Here is a 21,465-nt window from a genome sequence, read left to right as displayed (position 1 = left end):
TACATTTGCACCAGCAGTGTGCGAGTGTGCCATGTTTCCACGTGCTTGCCCATTCTTGTTATTATCTCTCTTTTCTGTTGTGGCCCTCCTAGTGTGGGTGAGGGGCAATCTCACTGCGGTTTTGATTTGCATTTTCCTGTTGGCTAATGATGTTGAGCATCTTTCCACGTGTCTCGGCAGTCTTGGTTTCCAAGTGCAAGAGACAGAGAAGCAAAAGAGGGAACGGTTCCTGGTAATATGCATGAAGACATCATTCCTGTGTTTCTAGGACATGTGTGACCTTGGTTCAATTGCTTCTCGTCTCTAGTCCCACAACCTTGATACGGCCTGGGTTCTTGGGGTCCTCAGATTACCTGAAAATGATCAAGAACTGAAAAGCTGAGTTTGGGGGAAATAATTGCAATTTCCCCAGAGTGGAGTAAATGGTACCACTGATCACCAGCTGCTTAAGAAACCTGAAAGTGATCCTGACTTGGTCTCTTTTGCTCACACTCTGCACACACCCCACCGGCAGCTCCTGTCCGTCTGCCTTCGGGCATCATTATCTCAGATCCGTCCCCCTCTCTGTCCCTGGGGGCACTGCCATGATCACTTTACTCTTTCTCTGATCCAGCCTAGTCTCCGTCCTGAAGCCATAGTGGACTTTTCAAAATACACACCACACCTGCCCCATGTACTCACCCCTCCGTGGCCCAAAATGGTCAGGGGCTCGCCTGCCATTGTGCCACGGCCTGTGAGCCCTTTACGATCTGGCCCCAACCAAATTCTCCAACCTCATCTTGTTCTTCCTGCTTCCTTGGCATAGCTTACCTGCCACATATGAGACCAAGGACCATGGCTGTCTTGTTTCACAAAGTGTCTTCAGCCCTGGGAGAGTGCGCGGTATGGGATAGATGTTCAGTAGATTTTTATTGATTAAGGGCTTTCATAATGAGGAATTAACTTATTTATTAAAATATATTTAGGGATTCCTGGATGGCTCAGTTGGTTAAGCATCTGCCTTCAGCTCAGGTCATGATCCCAGGGTCCTAGGGTTAGGCTCCTTGCTCAGTGCGGAGCCTGCTTCTCCTCCCTCTGCCTGCCACTCCCCCTGCTGTGCTCTCTCTCACTATCTCTCTTTCAAATAAATAAAATCTTTAGAGGCCCCTGGATGGCTCAGTCCATTAAGCGGCTTCCTTCCGCTCAGGTTATGACCCCAGGGTCCTGGGATTGAGTCCTGCATCAGGCATCAGGCTCCCGGCTCAGAGGAAGGCATGCTTCTCCCTCTCCTACTCCCCCTGCTTGTGCTCCCTTTCTCGCTGTGTCTCTCTCAAATAAATAAATTAAAAAATAAAATAAAATTTTTTAAAAAGAGAGAAAGAAATAACTAACCCCACAAATGGTCACTGTGACATGTTTTGAAGTTCTGTATAAGCAATGCAATCTACTTAATTAGAGGTACAACACAAGAATATTACATCATAACCTAACTTTTAACCATTTTGCTTTGAACTAAATTGTCATCCTTTTACTCACTTTGTATAGCTATAGACATGATGACATGAGAAAGACTAAGGTTTGGAAGAGTGGGGGATGTATTTGAGAAGGGACATCCTAAAGATTTATAAATAACATGAAATGTTCTCTGCTTTAAGTTAGGTAGTGTTTACACAAGTGTGTGTTTTATAATTCCTATTTTAAGTGCACACATATGTTTTATATCATATATTACACTGAGCCACCCAGCCGCTGCCTTCAGCTCAGGTCATGATCTCAGGGTCCTGGGATCGAGTCCCGCATCGGGCTCTCTGCTCAGCGGGGAGCCTGCTTCCTCCTCTCTCTCTCTGCCTGCCTCTCTGCCTACTTGTGATCTCTCTCTGTCAAATAAATAAATAAAATCTTACAAAAAAAATGTTTATATCATATATTACAGTTTACTGATACATATTTAATATTACTCTTAAATTAGAAAGGAAGACAGACTTAGTGAGTGGGAAGGGAACACAGAAAGTATCTGGGAGGCTGTAATGTTCTTTTTTTTTTAAGATTTTATTTATTTATTTGACAGAGATCACAAGTAGGCAGAGAGGCAGGCAGAGAGAGAGGGAAGCAGGCTCCCTGCCGAGCAGAGAGCCCAATGCGGGGCTCGATATCAGGACCCCGAGATCATGACCTGAGCCGAAGGCAGAGGCTTTAACCCACTGAGCCACCCAGGTGCCCAAGTAATGTTTAATTATTGACATATACCCATTTGCACATATATATAGTATAATATTTTTCATAATAAAAATCATCTTGTATCCAAAAGAGATAGCATAGTTTTCAACTTAATTATGCCATTTTTTCCTCCTACAAAATTTTCAGCTTTTATGTAGTTAAATGGTATTCTCTTAACAATTTATTTGATTGCTTCTAAGCTTAGACAATCCTCAGCCCATCATTAATTCAATTAATTACCTATTTAATTTAATAGCTTAAACATCTTTAATTCTTTAATTTAGAGTTTATTTTAGGCTATGAAATAAAGATCTAACTTGATTTTTCCCCAAACAGTAAGTAGTTATTTGCCTCACCATTGACTGTGAGTGATCTTTCCTTTCTTTGATGATTTATGGCCCTTCTTTTTATCATCTGTGAAATTTCTCTTTCTGTGAGTTGGAAATTGGATCTCTTCCTAACGACTAACTATTCAGTAGCATTGATCTGCTTATTTTCACACCCTTGTGTTAAATTTTCAATTTTTTTTTACCCTTACCTACAATTCCTGCACATAAACGTTAGAACACTGTTATTGTATTATTGAAACAACCCAGCATAAGATTGACTGAATTCTCTTATGCTTCTTCTAGAAGTATTCATTTTATAGAACCAGATTAAAGAAACATGAAGGGCCTGACACAGCTTGGTGCTTGGTGCTGGGTTTTATCCTCAGGACTTAAAAAGATTTCTTTCAACTTACCTTGAATCTTAATACTAATGAACACACACGCACGTGTTACACAGGCACATGCGCACACACATCCACACAGGCACACAAGGGCACACCTTCCTGTGTGCCTGTGCACCGGCGTTGCACTGTCTTCGTGTCAGGAGCCCTCCCTGTTGGTTTTGCGTGTTTTCCAAATGTACTTGTTCACGACAACCATGAGAGGACTATTTACCCATTATAGACATGGCCTTCCTTGGCCTTTAATATTCCTAAGATGTAGAAAGGCCATTTCAGGTGTCAACTTTTGCTTCTTGACCTATGGGCAGAAGGGGGAAGGTCGAGAACAGGCTGGAAGGCCCTGGCACTGCACTTTCAGAGCTGCCCTCATCTTCTGAATCTCCTTTTTGAAGTAATAATAGAATAATTGCTTCTCTCAATGGTAGGCCTTGGCCCTATAGCACATACTCCCAGTCCTTCATTGGATGATCCCTAGAAACTGTCATAAGCAAAGTCCTATGATTACGACTACGTGCTACCTTTCTTTCTGGGGGGGACTCCTCCCTCTATTTCTGCTTTCTTAGAATCAACCTTAGATTAAAAATCCAGCTTAAACCACACTTTAGCTTTTGAACTCATTCAAGCTCGACGTCTAATACAGTGTTAAACATAGATTCGAAATAGTTTCTCCACATCCTGCTGGAACTCAGAGGTGAATTCTTTGTTGTTACAGGATAGAAGTAAAATATATTTTCTGATATACCAGAGAATAGATAAAAAGCCAGAGAAGATCAGAGGCATAAGCTATTTCCATGTGGTATTTTTTTCCTTTTCCAGTGTTGGTCAATTTGGTATGAATGAATGACCCATAAAATACAGAATTTGTGTCCGTGAGGCTACTTTCATGATGAAAGTAACGTGTTGTTGTTTTCCCCTAGTCCTGCTATGGGCTAGATCCATCATTCCACAGTGGAGCCGCAGATCTTCTGCTGTCCCGATGTAAAATCATCAGAATGACCCCAGATGTGTGGTTTTGAAGCCATTACAAAGGGAACCAGAAATAGGTTTCTGGATTATCAGTGCTCAATCTGGTATTTGTAAGATGCCTCAGAGGAGGAAATTTAGCTGCAGAGAGCATTTCCTTCAGCTCCCTGTCCAATATTAAACAGTCTTTGTGAGGAGAAGCCACAGTTTGGTCATGTTCTCAAGCAATCCCTTTCCAAACAAAAGCTGAAACGTGGCCTTCGGGAAAAATGTCAAATGCAGACTTTGGACCAAAGCCACTGACACCATGCAGGGATAAGTCAACACAGTGGGGCCTTGTTTGTCTACCATTGTTGAGGAACGCACCCTTCTCAAGGGAAAAAGTCAGATAACTAAAGACTACCCATTTGAAAAGCATCCAGATGGATTCTATTTTAACCCTGTGGTATGGTTTGCTTTTCTTTTATTGGTCATATGTTAGTAAGCCTTATTCTATGCCTAGCTTTGAGTTTGGCACATGGGACAAAAAAAGACATGGTTTTTGCCTCACAAATTGTGGTCTAGAGAGGACAAGAGACTTCACGTTGGTCATTGCAAATATTATGTATATTTCTAAAAGATATGTGCATGTTCTGTGGGTGCATTCAACCAAAGGAGATAGTTCTGCCCAAAGCAGAAGATAGAGTAGGGGTTGAGCATCTTGGGTAAATTTCTGGAGAGTGTGCTGTAAGGGGTTATGGCGCTCAGGGGAGGATTCTAGGTAAAGGGAAGAGCTTGTGCAAAGGCCAGTGTATCTGAGGATCTCAAAGGAGACTAATTTGGCTAGAACAAGAATATCAGGAGAATGAATGACTTGGTTGTTGAGGTTAGAGTGGTGGGCCAGAGCTGTATTAAGCCATATCAAGGATTTTGGATGAGGCAGTCCAGTCAAGGGAGACATCCAATCATGGTTACATTTGTAAAATCAGTCTGGGTACTGGATGGAGAGGTTTTTGGGAGAGACAAAAGTGAAAAGTGAAGAGACCAGTTTGGAGACTACTGGAGAAATCTATGGCCTGAAATGGAAGGGTGACTGAGGAGACAGAAATGGACAACCTTAGAGATCTTTTGGTGTTGTGACTGATCAGATGGTAGGGATAAGAGCAGGATAAAGTCTAGAATGATTCCCAAGAGTCCTTGTGATACCATTTACTGAGCTCTGGGACGTGGAGAAGATGCGTCCTAGTTAGTCATAGGGCTGAGCTGTATTGCCAATTAAGCAAACAAAGGAAAATGACAAATATTGAACTCTGTTACTTACATTCAAGTTGTCTGCTATTTATTAATGGTTATGTATACATTTTCATCTTTGCCAGTCATTTCAAGTACTGTTTTGTATCCTGCTTTCTGTGTACAATATTTTGCTCACATATTTACCTAGTAAGCATAAATGCTTCCTGTGGGCAAAAGATCTTTCCTCAGCACTCAGAGAATTTAGGTCTAGAATAATCCAAGCTCTCCCGTAGGAAGGGGATCTGAACTATAGTTTAGAGGATGCCCTGCCCTGAAAGGGTATTTTCTAAGCTGTGTTTCCATGTCTGTCTAAAGTTCTGAGGCTTGTGATACTTCACTGATGAAGAGTCTTGGAGTAATTCTTTGTTATGATTGGTTTATCCTCTGTTGAGTTACTTTGTATTTTTCCACTATTCTAAATGTAGCTATGATAAATATATTTGAATACTTAAGAAGCACTCTATTCTGGGACTTTACTAGGCCTGGGGAACACAGAATAAATAGATACTACCCTTGTCTTTTAGGAGCTCATGTTCTAATACAAATAATAATTTTTTTGAGGTTATTACTTTGAGGAATGGCAGTCAAAATGGTAACAGAAGATTGAAGAAAATGACCAAATTTTACATTCATGTTACAATTTCCCTAATTATTTTCTAGAGAGGTTGAATAGCTAATTTATATGGTCAGCATTAAATCCCAAGGCCACACATGTTGGGCTTTATTATTTTTATTTATATTTGGTGCTTTAGTTGACATGTAATAGTACTCTGTAACTCTTTCAATTGTGCTTTAATTAATAAGGTTGTACATTTTCCATGTTATTTACTGACTTTATTTCTTTATGTGTAAGTTGTCATTTCACCTGCTTTGAGCATGTGAAATCTGGGTATTTTACTCTATATACTTATGCCCATTTTTCATATATTTGTATCGTAACCAGTTTCCCCCCAGAATCTTTTTTAACTTTTTAAAAATGATTTTATTTATTTATTTGACAGAGAGAGAGAGAGAGAGAGATATCACAAATAGGCAGAGAGGCAGGCAGAGGGTGGGGGAAGCAGGTTCCCTGCTGAGCAGAGAGCCCGTTGCAGGGCTCAATTCCAAGACCCTAGGATCATGACCTAAGCCCAAGGCAGAGGCTTTAACCCATGGAGCCACCCAGGTGCCCCATAGAATCTTATTTTTTTAAACTGACTTACCTTGGGGTGCCTGGGTGGCTCAGTTGGTTAAGCTTTGGACTTCTGCTCTGGTCATGATCTTGGGGTCCTAGGATCAAACTCAGTGTCTGGCTCTGCACTCAGCAGGGAATCTGATTATCTCTCTCTTTCCCTTTGCCCCTCCCCCCCGCTCTCTTTCTTTCTCTCAAATAAATAAATAGAATATTTTTAAAAAATAAACTGATTTAGGGTGCCTGGGTGGCTCAGTGGGTTAAAGCCTCTGCCTTCGGCTCAGGTCATGATCCCAGAGTCCTGGGATCGAGCCCCACATCGGGCTCTCTGCTCAGCAGGGAGCCTGCTTCCTCCTCTCTCTCTGCCTACTTGTGGTCTCTGTCAAATAAATAAATAAAAATCTTAAAAAAAAATAATAAACTGATTTACCTTATTTTAAACAGCTTTATTGAGCTACAATGTTCTTACCATACAATTCACCCACTTAAAGCATACAATTCATTGTTTTTTGGTGCATACACAGAGATGTAGAACCATTACCACAATCTATTTTGGAAAAATTTTTTTTCACCTTAAAAAGAAACCTCATATATCTTGGCAATCGCTCCCCATTCCCTCCCAGAATTCTCCTTCTCTCAGCCGGCAACCACTACTTGTCTCTATAGATTTGCCTATTCTGAACATATTCCGTAAGTGAAGTCACACAGTGTATGTTTTTCTGTGTTTGGCTTCTTTCACGTATTAGAATGTGTCCCAAGTGGACCCCTGTTACGTCATGTATTTGCATTTCATTCCTTTTTGTTGCCAAATAATATTCTGCTGTGAAATATTTTCTTGGTCATTTCATCAGTTGATGTACATTTGAGCTGTTTCCACTTTGGGGCTATTACCAATATTGTTGCTATGAACATTTGTATGCGGGTTTGTGTGGACATATGTTTTCATTTCTCTTAGGGATATACAAAGGAGTGGCATCGCTGGGTCATATGGTGTTCAACGTTTAGTCTTTTGAGGAACTGCTAGACGATGTCAGGGTTCCATTTTCTCCACATCTTCGTCAACACTTGACCTTTCTTTTTTTTTTTTTTAAAGATTTTATTTATTTACTTGACAGACAGAGATCACAAGTAGGCAGAGAGGAAGCAGGCTCCCTGCTGAGCAGAGAGCCTGATGTGGGGCTTGATCCCAGGACCCTGGGATCATGACCTGAGCCGAAAGCAGAGGCTTAACCCACTGAGCCACCCAGGCGCCCTTGACCTGTCTTTCTGATTATGGGCATCCTAGTGGGTATAAAGTGGTATCACATTGCAGTTTTGATTTGCTGTTCTTCTCACGGTTGTTGGTATGTCTTCTTTGGAGAAATGTCCACATAAATCGTTTGCCCACTTTTTAATTGACTTACTCTTCTTTTGTGTTCTAAGAATTCTTTATATAGTCTAACTGCAAGGTCCCTATCAAATATATGATTTGCAAATGTTTTCTCCCATTCGGTGGATTTTTTTTTCACTTTCTTTATTGTGTCCTTTATTTTTTTTAAGATTTAATTTACTTGAGAGAGAGAAAGAACACATGTGCGCATGAGCCGGGAGCGGGGCAAAAGGAAAGGGGGAGAGACAATTTCAAGCAGACTTGCGCTAAGCTAAGTGAAGAGCTGGGTGTGGGGACTTGATCTTGTGACCCTGAGATCGTGATCTGAGCCGAAACAAGAGTGAGATGCTCAAACGACTGAGCCACCCAGCCGTCCCTTAATTGCGCCCTTTGAAGCACAAAAGTTTTTAATTGTGATGAAGTTCAGTTTATCTGTGTTTTCATTGTCGCTTGTGTTTTTGGTATGTATTTGTTTATGTATGGAGCCTGGCTCCTAATACACATTCAACTAATCTATTTCAATGAGTTAGTGAAGGCTTTTTGAGGCTGTGTTTGGTGCTTTTATCCTGTAACTGCTAATCTTTTTTACGCCAGCAATCCTCTTTATTGATCATTTTCTAGTGTGCTATCATCATCTGTTTAAAAACAAGTGGGACTTCTCCATTTCCTGTGTTTATTATGCCTCTTACTGTTTTTCCTTCTCTGATAACTATCATGTGCATTTTGCGCCCCCCCCCATGTTAAATACTAGAAATGTCTAGAGTATCCTTCCTGTTGCTCTTTGTAAAAAGAACATAAATGTGATTTTTGGTACCCGGTATACTATATTATTATTTAGAAAGGCCCTTTCATAGCTTTAAGGTTTTGTTTTGTGTTGTTTTTTAATCAGAGATGGCTACTGGCTTTATTCACTCTACATGTTCAGTTTCGGTTTCTTCCCTCTCATCTCTGCAGATGCTTCTCTGTGTGACCCCTGTGCTTGTGTAGGAGAAATCCTCTCTTTGTCTCTAAGCCGGCTGGGTCAGGTCATCACTGGGTCAGACAGTTTAAATCAACTCTAAGCTGGGGTATGAGGCGCTCCTTGATGGATAATGGGCATGAGGTCTTGTACTTGGGTTTGTCTCATACATTTTGGCTCCCTGAAGCAGTTTTTGGGTTCCCTGATCCTTGTTAAAATTTGAGATTCATTATCACTGACATGTGATTTTCAGATAAGTGAGGTCCTGTTGCATTAAGCAGAGTTCCTGACAGTATTTGGTAAATGGATGAGAATAAATGATAGGGCTTAACGGCAGAGCCCCTGGGGAGCTGTTACTCCTCCACATTCTGTCGTTTATTATGACAGTAAATGCCTCATCTCGTCCCCATTTGACCCTTCTCAGAAAGGACCACTCGCAGGGGGGAAAAGTCATTTGCCACAGACAAATGAGAAATAGCTCACGACTTGTGGTTTTTAAAGAAAGAAAATACAAACTTTCAACTTACCTGCTCTTATATTTATAGAAAACATATATGTTTTTAAAGATCACTCTAGGGGGAATCTTCACTCTCTGGGATTTCCTGTTGGAATCCTCACAGTTACCTAGTTGAAAGGGAAGTGAAATTCATCCGAAAGCACAAAAGAAAAAACAAAACCACCAAAGGAACTATCCATCTGTGGAATTAGTCAGCCTCAGACACCCAAACGGAACAATACCTCCTTCCTGTTCACAGTCCCTGTTTTTCCTCTTCTGTACTTCTGCTGATGCACTGCCTCCTGCCTGATGCCTGGCCACGTGTAACCTGCATCCCTGCTTCCTTGTGTCTCTGCATCACACCCCCACGCCCTCCCTCCACCGCATCCCTGCCCCCCTGCATCCCCGCATCCCTGCATCCACCCACTCTGCCGCAGCTACTGAATGTCTTCTGTGCCAGGACCTGGGATGCATAGATATACCCTTGACATCTGTCAAGGTGCAGCTTGAATGTCCCATCTTCCAGGCAGCAAATGCTTTCCTGATTCTTTATCCCACACCCCACAAAGTTAGAACTGCTCTCCCCCCTTCTCTGAGTGCCCAGAGCACTTCACGACTTCTGTTCTAGAGACTGGTGCTGTGTTCAACCAGATGTTCCATGCACTGGTGTCTGTGCCTTACTTAGCTCTGTCAAAGAGGAGTGTTGGGGGTGTTCTCCGTGCTGCATCTCCCTCCTCCAGGATGCCTAGGGCTGTCCCAGTTTTGACCACTACCTACAATCCTCTCTCTCTCTCTTTTTTTATAATACTCCTTCTCTTCCAGGGCTAAAGTTGCTGCAGCTGATGGGACCCCCGGGATCCCAATCCAGACCCTCACGCCTGTGAAACACACAGTAAAAATAGACAAAGATGCCCTCCTCCAGGACTACGGATTTCACATTTCTGAGAGCCTTCCCCTCACGGTGGTGGCTGTCACAGCAGGTAGGGGTGGACTGGGAAGCAAGAAAGGAGTTTGGTTTTTCAGGAGAGGGAGAAATAGCCCCGGATCTCTTCCCATTTCTCTGTCCTAGAACGTAATTTCAAAAGTGCTACCCCAGGGAGTTAGAAAGGGCATGTCTAATTCTGACCTAATTCTGGCTAGAGCTTTGTACCTTTCTTTGGTGCTGGGCGGGGGGGGGGGGGAGCCCAAGTTCACCTGCTGATCGGAACTCCAGGTTCCTGCTGGCCTGGAGCAGGGCTTTGCCCACCCGTGGCTCCCTAGCCAGTCTCAGGGTAGTGACAGTATTTGAATCAGCTGGCCCTCTTCCCTGAAACCCTGCATGCTCCGAGCTGGGGAGAGTTGCTGGCCAGAGAGTAATAGAAATTATTGATTTGTTTTCACTTGAGTCTTTGTAAGATATAGGCTCTATCAAGGCGAAGAAGAGCAGGCTGGAAATGTCTAGTATTTGTTTCCATACATTAGCTGTGTATTGATGTTAGATCTGGACTTAGTTAAAATCTACCGATTTCAGTTTATACACACACACACACACAGACACACCCAGAGTTCTTTAGAGATGAATGCAATAAATGGCTAGCTCTGTTGATTCTGGGGGTTTCTGCTAGTTTTCTTTTTCAAGACAGTCTCCTACTATCCCTTGAAGGTGATGGATGATAGATACATTATTCACGTTTTATAAACAGGAAAATAGATCCCTGTGAGCCCAAAGCTGGGTGGGGGGCAGGAAGAGGGGTGAGCTGGTGCCCAGGGCACTGGAGCAGCCACCCATTCGGTTATACCACAGTGACACAAAGGGCCTGGGCCCTCCTGCCGTGAACACCAATTACTTCTTCTCTGTCCAACAGGAGGCTCTGCTCATGGCAAGCTTTTCCCCGGTGATCAAATCCTCCAAATGAACAACGAGCCTGCCGAAAGCCTTTCCTGTGAACGAGCAGTCAATATACTGAGGTACTAAATTGCCTCCGTTACCCGCAGAGTCACACAGATGATCACAGTGGAAAGACGGGTGACAGGAATGACATAATTGATCTCCCCCAGGGCTTTAGTAGGGTCCTCTTCTCCTTGAAGTGGAGGCAGCAGCCTTGTTTGAGAATTTGGTCTCCTTCACTGTGTGTCATCTGTCCAGAGAAGGGATGGACAGGGGGACAACCCCCTGCTATGCTAGGCACTGCACGAGGCACAGCAGGTGGTAGGGTTAAGAATAATACACAGGCTCTACCCAGTGAGGATTTCCAGGGTTGTTGTAGTGTATGCCAAAGATTGGACTAAAGTGATGCTAAATCTGTCAGTTCTTCTTGAACCCTTCCGATAGCTCTTCTTAAATGCCTGGTTGGTATATTGTAGTTTCACTGATATGGCAGAGGTCACCTTCTGTCCAGTGGCATTGTGACTTGTGTCGATGCCTCACTTTCTGTCTAGACCGTGATCTCCCTCAGAGCCAGCACATAGTGAGTGCTCAGTTGAATGAGTCAGTGATTGCTGACCTTGGTTTTAAGACAGAAGGTCAGCGATAGGCATGAAGAGGGCTGACAGACATCTCGTAGGCCCCTACAGCCTCCGCCATTTTTCAGTTGGTCACTCAACACTCTTTTGATGACTTTAAATTAAGAGATATGAGAAATAGAGTTACACGAAAGCCAACTTGAAGATCCTTATTATGCCTTTTTTTGTGAGTGGTGTTGGGTGGTTTTCATTTCTGGGGGCCTATTGTGGACAACACACACTGAATGATGAGTAAGAGGGACAAAGTCAGAGTGAGACAAAATGAAAAGGCAGGATACGGTCTCTGCCTTCAGGAGGCACACAGTCTTTCTGTGGAGAGACTCACAGACACAGCTTACAGTTTACAGAGAATCCATCAAAGTGTAGAAAATAGTGTCCTTTCAACCAAGCCTGATATTGCTTCCAGATTGCCAGAGGATAAGTTGTGTGGGTGGGACAGTCCCTGACGGGATTTGATGATTTCGTTTCTACAAAATGAAGCATGGTGATAAAAATCATGATGTTTGGTTTCTCAATTATTGGGTGATTTTCTCTCAAAGATGATCAGTGCTTGCAAATTAAGTTTAGATTTTCAGTGAAGCTAATATTTCTGCCAGGCTAGATCAAACTCTGACTAACAAGCAAAATTATTCTCAGTTTAAAGCTGTAGGCCAGAATGTCGGTGTGCGGGTAACATTGAACCGGGCCTGTTTCCTGAGCACCTGAGCAAGGATCCCTGTGGGGCCAGGGCACGGCACTCCCCTCATGCCGCAGACTAGAGTACAGACTCGGACTCTCGGGTGCACCCGTGTGAGGTTGAGGGCAGACACTGCCTTAAGAGCAGCAGAGGAAAGGGGCTGTAATGGCTACAGATTCCTCCAGCCTTTGGGGAAACAGGGTTTGACAAAACAGAGGAGTCCAGAAGGATTTCAGCTGTACCTTTTAGTGCTGGGTAGAATTTGGCCCACAAGAGTGGAGGTGAAGGGTGATCCAGGCATAGAAGTGATAAGCAGGAATTACCAGGTGGGGTCAGTTTGCCTGAGGCACCAGATGCCTACTAGAGGAAAGTTCTGGAAAGTGAGGCCCACGTGGTGAAGGGTCTGGAGTGCTGACACAGCAAGTTCAGGTGTCAGTCTCCAGGTAGAATAAGGAGGCACTGAGGACTCCTCAGCAGGGCTGTGACTTGATGGGTGCCATAAATCTGTGCTCTCTGTCATACACTGCAGGAATCCCTTTTTTTTTTTTTTTTTAAGCTTATTTCCCGGGGCCATTGCCACATATAAAGAGAAAAAATCAAGGAAAACATGGCACAACAGCACCTCTCTACTCCCTCCAGATATCTGGGAGACCTGAATGTCCTTTTGAGAGCACTTGGACCTTGTGGATTGTCTTGGGAAAGGCCTGTTCTTGTATAAAATGGAAAAGAGGCAATCCCTAGACACTTCGAAACCGCAAGTTGATTTTACCCATTTGAGGAAGCAACATACCAGCAGCAATTGGCCTGAATGTTCATATCGCAAGAAGTCAAATGAAATTATTTGCAAACAGCTTCTCTATGTAGCAGTGGCAAAGGAAAAGGAAACATGGATTGATTTTTCAGTTCTGTTCTCTAATACAAAATGGAAGTTGGGCCAGCGTCTAGCTGACTTTTCTCACTTTGAGAATATATAAGAGATGATGACAAGACGGAAATGTCTAGTATCTTGATGTATGATTCGACTCATCGCACTGATTTTGTGTGCCCCAACACCACAAGCTGGTTGGCTTTTAGCTGATAAATGTGATCTGTATTCATTTATTCAATTTAGTGAAATGTTTAGTCTAAGTTGGCTGAATAGCAAACTAAGTTTTCTGTGTTATTGCTCTGTTTTCCCATAAAAATTTTTTTTGGACATAAATCTAGCCTAGTGGTTATACCAACTGCATGAGTTCCCCATCATAAAGACTAAATTAAATCTAAGTGACTTAACTAAGTGACTGTAGGTATAGACTAGATGGTAGAGGTAGGTGTCTGAAGAGTCCCTCAAGGTCGGGGATGGGCACTCTGAGACCGCTTCAGCTCCTCTGCGGACCCTTGCTTCCCTCTCGTCTTTCTCAGTGTTGCTGAGCCAAAGAAGCTGAAGCAAATTAGGCTGCTTTGTAATTCTGCCAGTCTTTTTGACCCTGACACACACACACACACACACACACACACACACACACACATCATTATTATTATTATTTTCATCATCATCATCTAAAGTCATGAAATGGTTTTATTTTTATTCTTTTTTTTTTTTTTTTCAGGGAAGCTGAAGACTCTCTTTCAATCACAGTTGTTCGCTGCACGTCGGTAAATCTCTTTCTATGTCCTGTTAGTTTTTTTACCTTTCTCAGTCCTAGGGCCCCAAATCCCCAGTAGGATATCACTCAGAGAATAAACAGGAAAGGCATGTGGCAGAAGGGACAGCAGCCAGGCAGCAAGTGGGCGGGCAGTCACTATTGCCTGAAGATAGCCAATGTGTCGGTGCTGTGGAGGAGAGACAGGTATGGGTCAGCCCAGGCTTCCAGAACTTTTGGTGCAGCCAAGGAGACAGATCTAGACTTATGCAGAGCGGGACGATGACAAGGGCACCATACTGCAAGCGTTAAGATAAGTTTGTGTTATGACTTTGGGCAAGTCATTAACTTTCAGTTTTCATTTCTGTAAGACAGTGATGATGGCAATAATTGTCTTGTCTCTCTAATGGGTTATTTTGAGGACCAAGTGAGGTGTTGGATGTGAGTGTCTTGTCAGCCCTGAGTTCATCACAAGGCAAGGCGTGGCATGGATGGTGTGCTGGGAGGAAATGGCAATCCTAAAATCCACAGGCAAAGGAGCCCTTTCTCTGTGATACAGGGAAAAGTATATAATCAAGTCCTAAGAGAAAGAACTACCAAGGAGAAAGCGTTGACAGAAAATTCTCATTCTGAGAGACTTTAATTCATACCTCTTAACCTTGGCCAAGTAAAGATAAAAAAAAATAAATAGGGACATGGAGAATTTTAGTAATGCATTTAATAATCTAATGTAATTGACTACCTACCAGTCTATCAAGAAAACTCAATAAATTCCCCAAATAAGAAACTATATAAGTCACTTTTCCAGAATATAGTGAAATAGAAATTAATAACTACCAAAAACTTAATTAAAATTGTCCAGCCTTTTGGAAATAAAAATGCAGTCTCCCAAGCAAAGATGGGGTCAGACAGAAAAGCAAAACTGCCATTATAGACTAGTTAGAAGAAAATTTAAAATTAGAAGTGTGCTCTTTAAAAATTATGTGCAGTCAATGCTATATTCGAGAGTAAAATGTATAGCCTTAGGTGATTTTATTATTGAATAAGGAAGTAGATCAGGTGAATATTTAGTGCAAGAAGTTGGAAGAAAAGACTATAAAACAAACATAAGGCAGAATAAGGAAAATGAGAGAAATCAAAATCTAAATGATACTTTGGAAAACAAAAATTATAAACTTGATAAATCAATCCTAATCAGTTCATTAAGGGAAAAAATAAGAAAAAAGGAAATCTGCAAGGAAAAGAAATAGGTGGACCATATGTGAAAGAAAGTAGAATATTATGAAGGATGTAAACATTTTTTAAAAATATAGAAAGAGGAAAAAAATATAGAAAGAGAAACATACCATGTTCTTTGGTGGGAAGACTGTTATAAATACATTGGTTATTCTCATATTAATGTACATTCTTACTGCAAATTCAAACTCCCAATGGAACTTGTATTTGGACTTTGGCAAAGTTTATTGAAGTGAGACTTATCAAGAAAATCTTTTTTAAAAAAGATTTTATTTATTTGATAGAGAGAGAGCGAGAGAGCACAAGCAGGGGGAATGGCAGGGAGAGGGAGAGGGAGAAGCAGGCTCCCTCCTGAGCAGAGAGTCTGACTCCGGACTGGTTCCCAGGACCGCGCGATCATGACCCAAGCTGAAGGCAGATGTTTAACCAACGGAACCACCCAGACATCCCTTATCAAGGGAAAAAAGGGGGGGTAATAGGGTGCCTGGGTGGTTCAGTAGTTAAGTGGTTGACTCTTGCTTTCAGCTCAGGTCTTGATCTCAGGGTGGTAGGCTCAAGGCCCTGTGTTCAGTGGGAGAGTCTGCCTGAGGATTCTCTCTTTCCCTCTTCCCCTCCCCCCTCACTCTCTTTCTCAAATGAATAAATCTTTATAGAATAAAAAGATTTAAATTTAAAAATTTTTAAAAAGAGTAATGAGGATGGCCCTGGTATAATAACCCTTTTTAAAACTAATAAAGCTAAAATAATTACAACAGTATGATATTGATGAAATGGTTGGACATGTCAGTGTAATCAAATAGAAAGTCCTAGAATAGGTACATATATAAGAATATAGTATGTGAGGGACATCAGAGTGCCTCCATTAGTTAAATGGTTAAGCATCTGCCTTGGGCTCAGGTTATGATCCCAGGGTCCTGAGATCAAGCCCTGCATTGGGCTCCCTTCCCTCCGCCCCTGCTGCTCCCCCTGGTTTTACTCCCTCTTTCTCTATCAAATAAATAAATTTTTAAAAAAAGAATTTAGTTTGTGAAAAATATGGCATCCCAAATCACTGGAAGAAAAGATAATTATTCACAAAATCATTCTAGGATATTTCTTTAAATATCTGAAAAAAAAATAGTCTCATCACACCATTTGATGTAACAATAATTACCTATTAAAAAAAAAACATTAAAATAGGGCCCCTGGGTGGCTAGTGGGTTAAACCTCTGCCTTCAGCTCAGGTCATGGTCTCAGGGTCCTGGGATTGAGCCCCACATAAGGCTCTCTGCTCAGCAGGGAGCCTGCTTCCCCCTTCCGTCTGCCTGCCTCTCTGCCTACTTGTAATCTCTCTTTCTCTCTCTCTCTCTCTTTCTGTGTCAAATAAATAAATCTTAAAAAAATAAAATTTTGAAAAAACATTAAAACGTAAGCAATATGGATGAGTGTCTATCTGGCCATTGGTTATGGAAAGAATTCCTAACTGTTGAGGGAGTGGGAAGAAGCACAATGAACAGCTATTTGATTATGTGAAAAATTACATTTCTCTGGTCTAAAAAGTTCAAAACAGTAAAAAAGCAAGGAAACTGCGGTCTCTTCTCATTGTTGACAAGTACCGTTTTTTGTTTTTATTTCTTGGAAATAAAATAGGGGAAAAACCCACCTAAGTAGGATTAAGATGTTTGACATAAATATGACAGACCAAATGTCAGCATTTGTCTATGAAATAATGTGAAACCAGTGTATAAAAAAACAGTATACTGAAAGCTAATTAGTATAAATGGTGGTGCAGGTGGTAAGAGTTTTTTTATTAAAAAAAAGAGAAAGAGATTCTTTTTATATAGTTGATTAGTATCTCTATGGAGAACATCTTAATCTTAATTAGGTGGGTTTTTTCCCCTGCTGTTTTCAAGAAATTAAAGCAAAACACTTGTTAAGTAAATAAGAGGGAAACAACTTATGGTTGCATCCTTTTAAAAATGAAAAGCATAGAGAGAGGACAATTAACGTGTTCCAGAAGGACTCTGGAGATTCCTCTGAGGTTCCCAAGCAGAGGAGGGTGTGAACGTTGTGCTCCAGGGGTCCTGGGAGGGAAGCCGATATTGGCCCATGGCCTGAGAAGTGGCCTGAGTGTTGTCCAGCCCACTCAGGCCTCTCATCAGGAGTTACATGATCGTAAGACGAGTGATCATTTATGTCTTACGTCAACAAGGATGCTCATCGTTGCCATCACAGGTTCTTAGAGTTCTCAAATGGCTTGAAATTGATTAGGAATTCTAAAATCCAAAATTGGGGGGGTGGGGCTTGGCTGACTCACTCAGTAGAATGTGAGACTCTTGATCTCAGGGTTGTGAGTTTGAACCCCATGCTGGGAATAAAGATTACTTTAAAAAAATCTTAAAAAATTGGGGTGTCTGGGGCACCTGGGTGGCTCAGTGGGTTAAAGCTTCTGCCTTCAGCTTAGGTCATAATCCCAGTGTCCTGGGATCGAGCCCCACATCAGGCTCTGTGCTCAGCAGGAAGCCTGCTTCCCTTCCTTTCTCTCTGCCTGCCTCTCTTCCTATTTGTCATCTCTGTCTGTCAAATAAATAAATAAATAAAATCTTTTTAAAAAAAAAAAGTTGGGGTTCCTGGATGCCTCAGTCTGTTAATTGTCTGCCTTTGGCTCAGGTCATGATCCCAGGGTCCTGGGATCAAGCCCCTCAACAGTCTCCTTGCTCAGTGTGGAGCCCACTTCTCCCTCTGTCTGCCACTCCACCTGCTTGTTCACTGTCTCTTTCTTTCAAATAAATAAATAAAATCTTTAAAAAAATAAAATGAGGGGCGCCTGGATGGCTCAGTGGGTTAAAGCCTCTGCCTTCAGCTCAGGTCATGATCCCAGAGTCCTGGGATCGAGCCCCGTATCAGGCTCTCTGCTCTGCAGGGAGCCTGCTTCCTCTCCTCTCTCTCTGCCTGCCTCTCTGCCCACTTGTGATCTCTGTCTGTCAAATAAATAAATAAACTCTTTAAAAATAAATAAATAAATAAATAAAATGAAATCCAAAGTTGGAATAGTAATTACTGTTTCTGTGGGACTTAGAATTTTATGGGGAAAAATATATATGTTTAATTGTAGAGAGCTGTATTTATATTCATGATTTATAATGTGTTATTTGTTATATTAATACCAATATCTAATTTCTTTGTTTTTAAAGATTTCATTTATTTATTTGACAGACAGAGATCACAAGTAGGCAGAGAGGCAGGCAGAGAGAGAGAAAGGGAAGCAGGCTCCCCACCAAGCAGAGAGCCTGATGTGGGGCTTGATCCCAGGATCCTGGGATCATGGCCTGAGCCAAAGGCAGAGGCTTTAACCCACTGAGCCACCCAGCCACCCCCTGTATCTAATTTTTTATTAAATATTCACTGAAAGAAAATCCTAGAAGATAGACATATTTGTTATCCCCTTCTTACAAATAAGGACTCTGGCCTCACATGCCCATGGTCACACTTGCCGAAATCAGTGGAGCTGGGTTATTTTCCAGGTAGTTAGATTTCAGAACCTATGGTCAACAGCGTTATGCTAGTCCACCTCCTTGATCCCTGTTGTCTTTATTTTTTTGTTTGTTTTTTAAGGGTGGGGGGCAGAGAGTGGGCGAGAGAGAGAATCTTAAGCAGACTCCATACCCAGGAGAATGGAGCCCAACGTGGGGCTCAGTCTCATGACCCTGAGATCACAACCTGAGCCAAAACCAAGAGTCTGAGGCTTAGCTGACTGAGCCACCCAGGCACCCCGATCCTACTGTCTTTATGAATTGGCATTGGCTAGTCTAGGGCAGAGAATGGTAAAAAAGATATAGAACTTTTCAGCTTGTCCCTTTCGGTGTCCTTTTAAGCATTAACTCTTAGTTCAGCAAAAACATGCACAGAGAAAGTCTTTATCAGCTCAGGTATTTTACTCTCTGATGGATTAATTTAGAACCCAGGGAGCATCTAAATATCCTAGAATAATGAGGACCTCATATTCTTTCACGTGTCTCTTTTTAATATTCGGTGGCCCAAGCGAGTGGTTTGCAATGTCTTTTAGATGCCTAAGTACACAGCGAGCAGAGCTCCCATTTGGGTATAAAAGTAGAGCACCCGCGGCGGGGCCTGTGGATTGGGCATTTCTGTGACCGAGTGTGTGTTCTTTCTCAAAGCAGCTAGTTTCTTAGTTGGGTGGTTCCAGGTAGGAGAGAGACACTTCTTCCCTGTGATTCCCACCAATTAATGCTCATCAGGGCAAGTGTACATTGTATGAACTAGATTGGCAAAGGTTTGAAAGAAAGCAGGCTGTGGCCTCGTCTCCAGACTCACTAGTGTTCCATCAGCTCTCTTCATCTGTGATGCCTTTTCTGAGTCTCACTTCTCTGATAGCTCTCTGCATAGATCATGGCTGCATGGTGGCCTTCCCAAATGGTGGCACCCCGAAAGGAATACAGTTCCACCTAAGGTCAACTGATGAGAGTCCCCAGGGAACAGAGAGAGAGCACATTTGATATGCATCAAAAATGCTAGCGAGGTCCAAGATGGGGTTAAGATTTTAAGAGGCCCAGTCACGCTGTTGGCTTGGGTGAAATTTGTGGTTGACCGAAAACTGAGGTTTTGGTTCCAAATGAATCACTTCCAAACCCCCATCCCATGCTGTGCTATTGATTTTTTTTTTCCCCTCAGTGCCACACTTCATAGTAATCCCTGTCAAATCATGTTGCTTTGGCCCAGTGTTGTGGCATGCTGAGATTTGACAGTCGGGGAATTACAGAACTGAAGGGTATATTTGTACAGTCATCAGCTGCATGCATTCTCCCTTCCTGTCAGGATCCACCTCTTCCCACGCCTCCCCTACTTCCTCCATTACCCGGCCAATTGATTTTCTATAGTCTGATCCAGCTCTGGGTCTCACTCTTGCAGGATTGCTGTCCCCGAGGCAAGAGAGAATAGTAGTTGCCCCCTCCCTCCACCCCCTGCCACAGGTTCTTTTTCTCTCTGCATCTCTCCATGTTCTGCCCCTGGTTTCTCATTCCTTTGAGTCTTTCTCCATCTCTCCCTGTTCTGCCCCTGGTTTCTCATTACTTTGAATGACAGTTGTACCTGTCACTTTGACCCCTCACTTTACTCTGTTCCCTTCAGCTCTTGACAGCCCTGCTCTCTTATACCCTCTCGATGCTTGTTGTTAGTGATATTTTGGCCTCTGGCCCTTAGCAGCCCCTGCCCCTCAATTTTTCCACACACCTGTTTTAGATATCTAGTTCATTTATCTTGCCTCCCAAATTTCTGCTGCCTGAGATCTGATGATACCTTGTAGTTCTGTATCATTCCCAGGTTTGGTAAATACACGTTCTCTGACCTCATCCAAGCCATTGCTACCCATCATTGTTGGACACTGAGCCAAAGGGAGCCTGAGTTCCTGAGTTAAATCAGGACAATTTTGAGCATAGGTCATCTAGTTTTGAATCCTCCTAATGGCTCTGCATCTGGCCTTCTCCACAGGGGGATTATAGGAGACCTTATCAAATACTTTGCAAGAATGAAGGAATACTACTATATCCCCAGGACCCTGCCTTACCAATATGGAATCCCATCTTCAAAAGAAAAATGAACTTGGTTGGCTCTGCCTTATTCTTGGTAACTCCATATTGGTTATTAGTGATCAATGACTAAAAGCTCTCTAACCACCTTTTATCTTGAATTCTGCCAAGAAATAATGACAAGCTTACCAGTATGTGTTTTCCTTAATCTTCCATGTTCATTTTCTGGGAAACTTGATACTTAATCATCTTTAGTCTCCTAATATTTCTTCCATTTTCTTTTCTGTGGATGATACCAGCTGTTGTGTGTGATAGTCTAGGGGCCCCTAGATTCACTGGCATAGATGTCTTGAACTCATTCAAAGCATTTGATAATTTTATCACCAATTTTTGTTGTAAATTTCTTTTTCCCCTTATTGCTTCTATTTCTTCTAACTAGAAAATCATTCTGCTTGAAGAAGAAAGCAAACTGAGGTTAAGTAATATTTGAAGTTGAGAGATTACCATATAGGTATACCTCTTCCCTGGGAACATTGTTATTTCCCCTTCTCCTTTTACTAAATTTTTAAAAAGCAAACTATGTATTTGAGATACTGAATCATAGTTGTGAACCCTGTTACACTAAGGCTCTAGTTACCTGTGAGATCAAATTTATCTTGCATTAAGAATTCAAGGTCACTTCTGGGGCGCCTGGGTGGCTCAGTGGGTTAAGGCCTCTGCCTTCTGCTCAGGTCATGATCCTGGGATCA

The 21,465-nt window shown here is 42.3% G+C and overlaps 1 protein-coding gene across 3 annotated transcripts in view; it reads left to right on the top strand.

Moving 5' to 3' along the window:
* FRMPD1 (FERM and PDZ domain containing 1) overlaps positions 1-21,465 on the top strand; it is a 143,120-nt gene that overhangs the window by 96,621 nt on the left and 25,034 nt on the right. For all 3 annotated transcript variants that reach the window (XM_044265323.1, XM_044265325.1, XM_044265324.1), the window contains exons 3-5: positions 9,978-10,135; positions 11,000-11,102; positions 13,923-13,968. In XM_044265323.1, coding sequence (XP_044121258.1) covers positions 9,978-10,135; positions 11,000-11,102; positions 13,923-13,968 — 307 coding nt within the window. The remainder of the gene's footprint in view (positions 1-9,977; positions 10,136-10,999; positions 11,103-13,922; positions 13,969-21,465) is intronic.

This window comes from Neovison vison, chromosome 9 (genome assembly GCF_020171115.1).
Source record: "Neovison vison isolate M4711 chromosome 9, ASM_NN_V1, whole genome shotgun sequence".
NCBI classification, from domain to species: Eukaryota; Metazoa; Chordata; class Mammalia; order Carnivora; family Mustelidae; genus Neogale; species Neogale vison.
The sequence above is the reverse complement of the archived record's forward strand: the minus strand, read 5'-3'. Positions and strand labels throughout refer to the sequence as shown.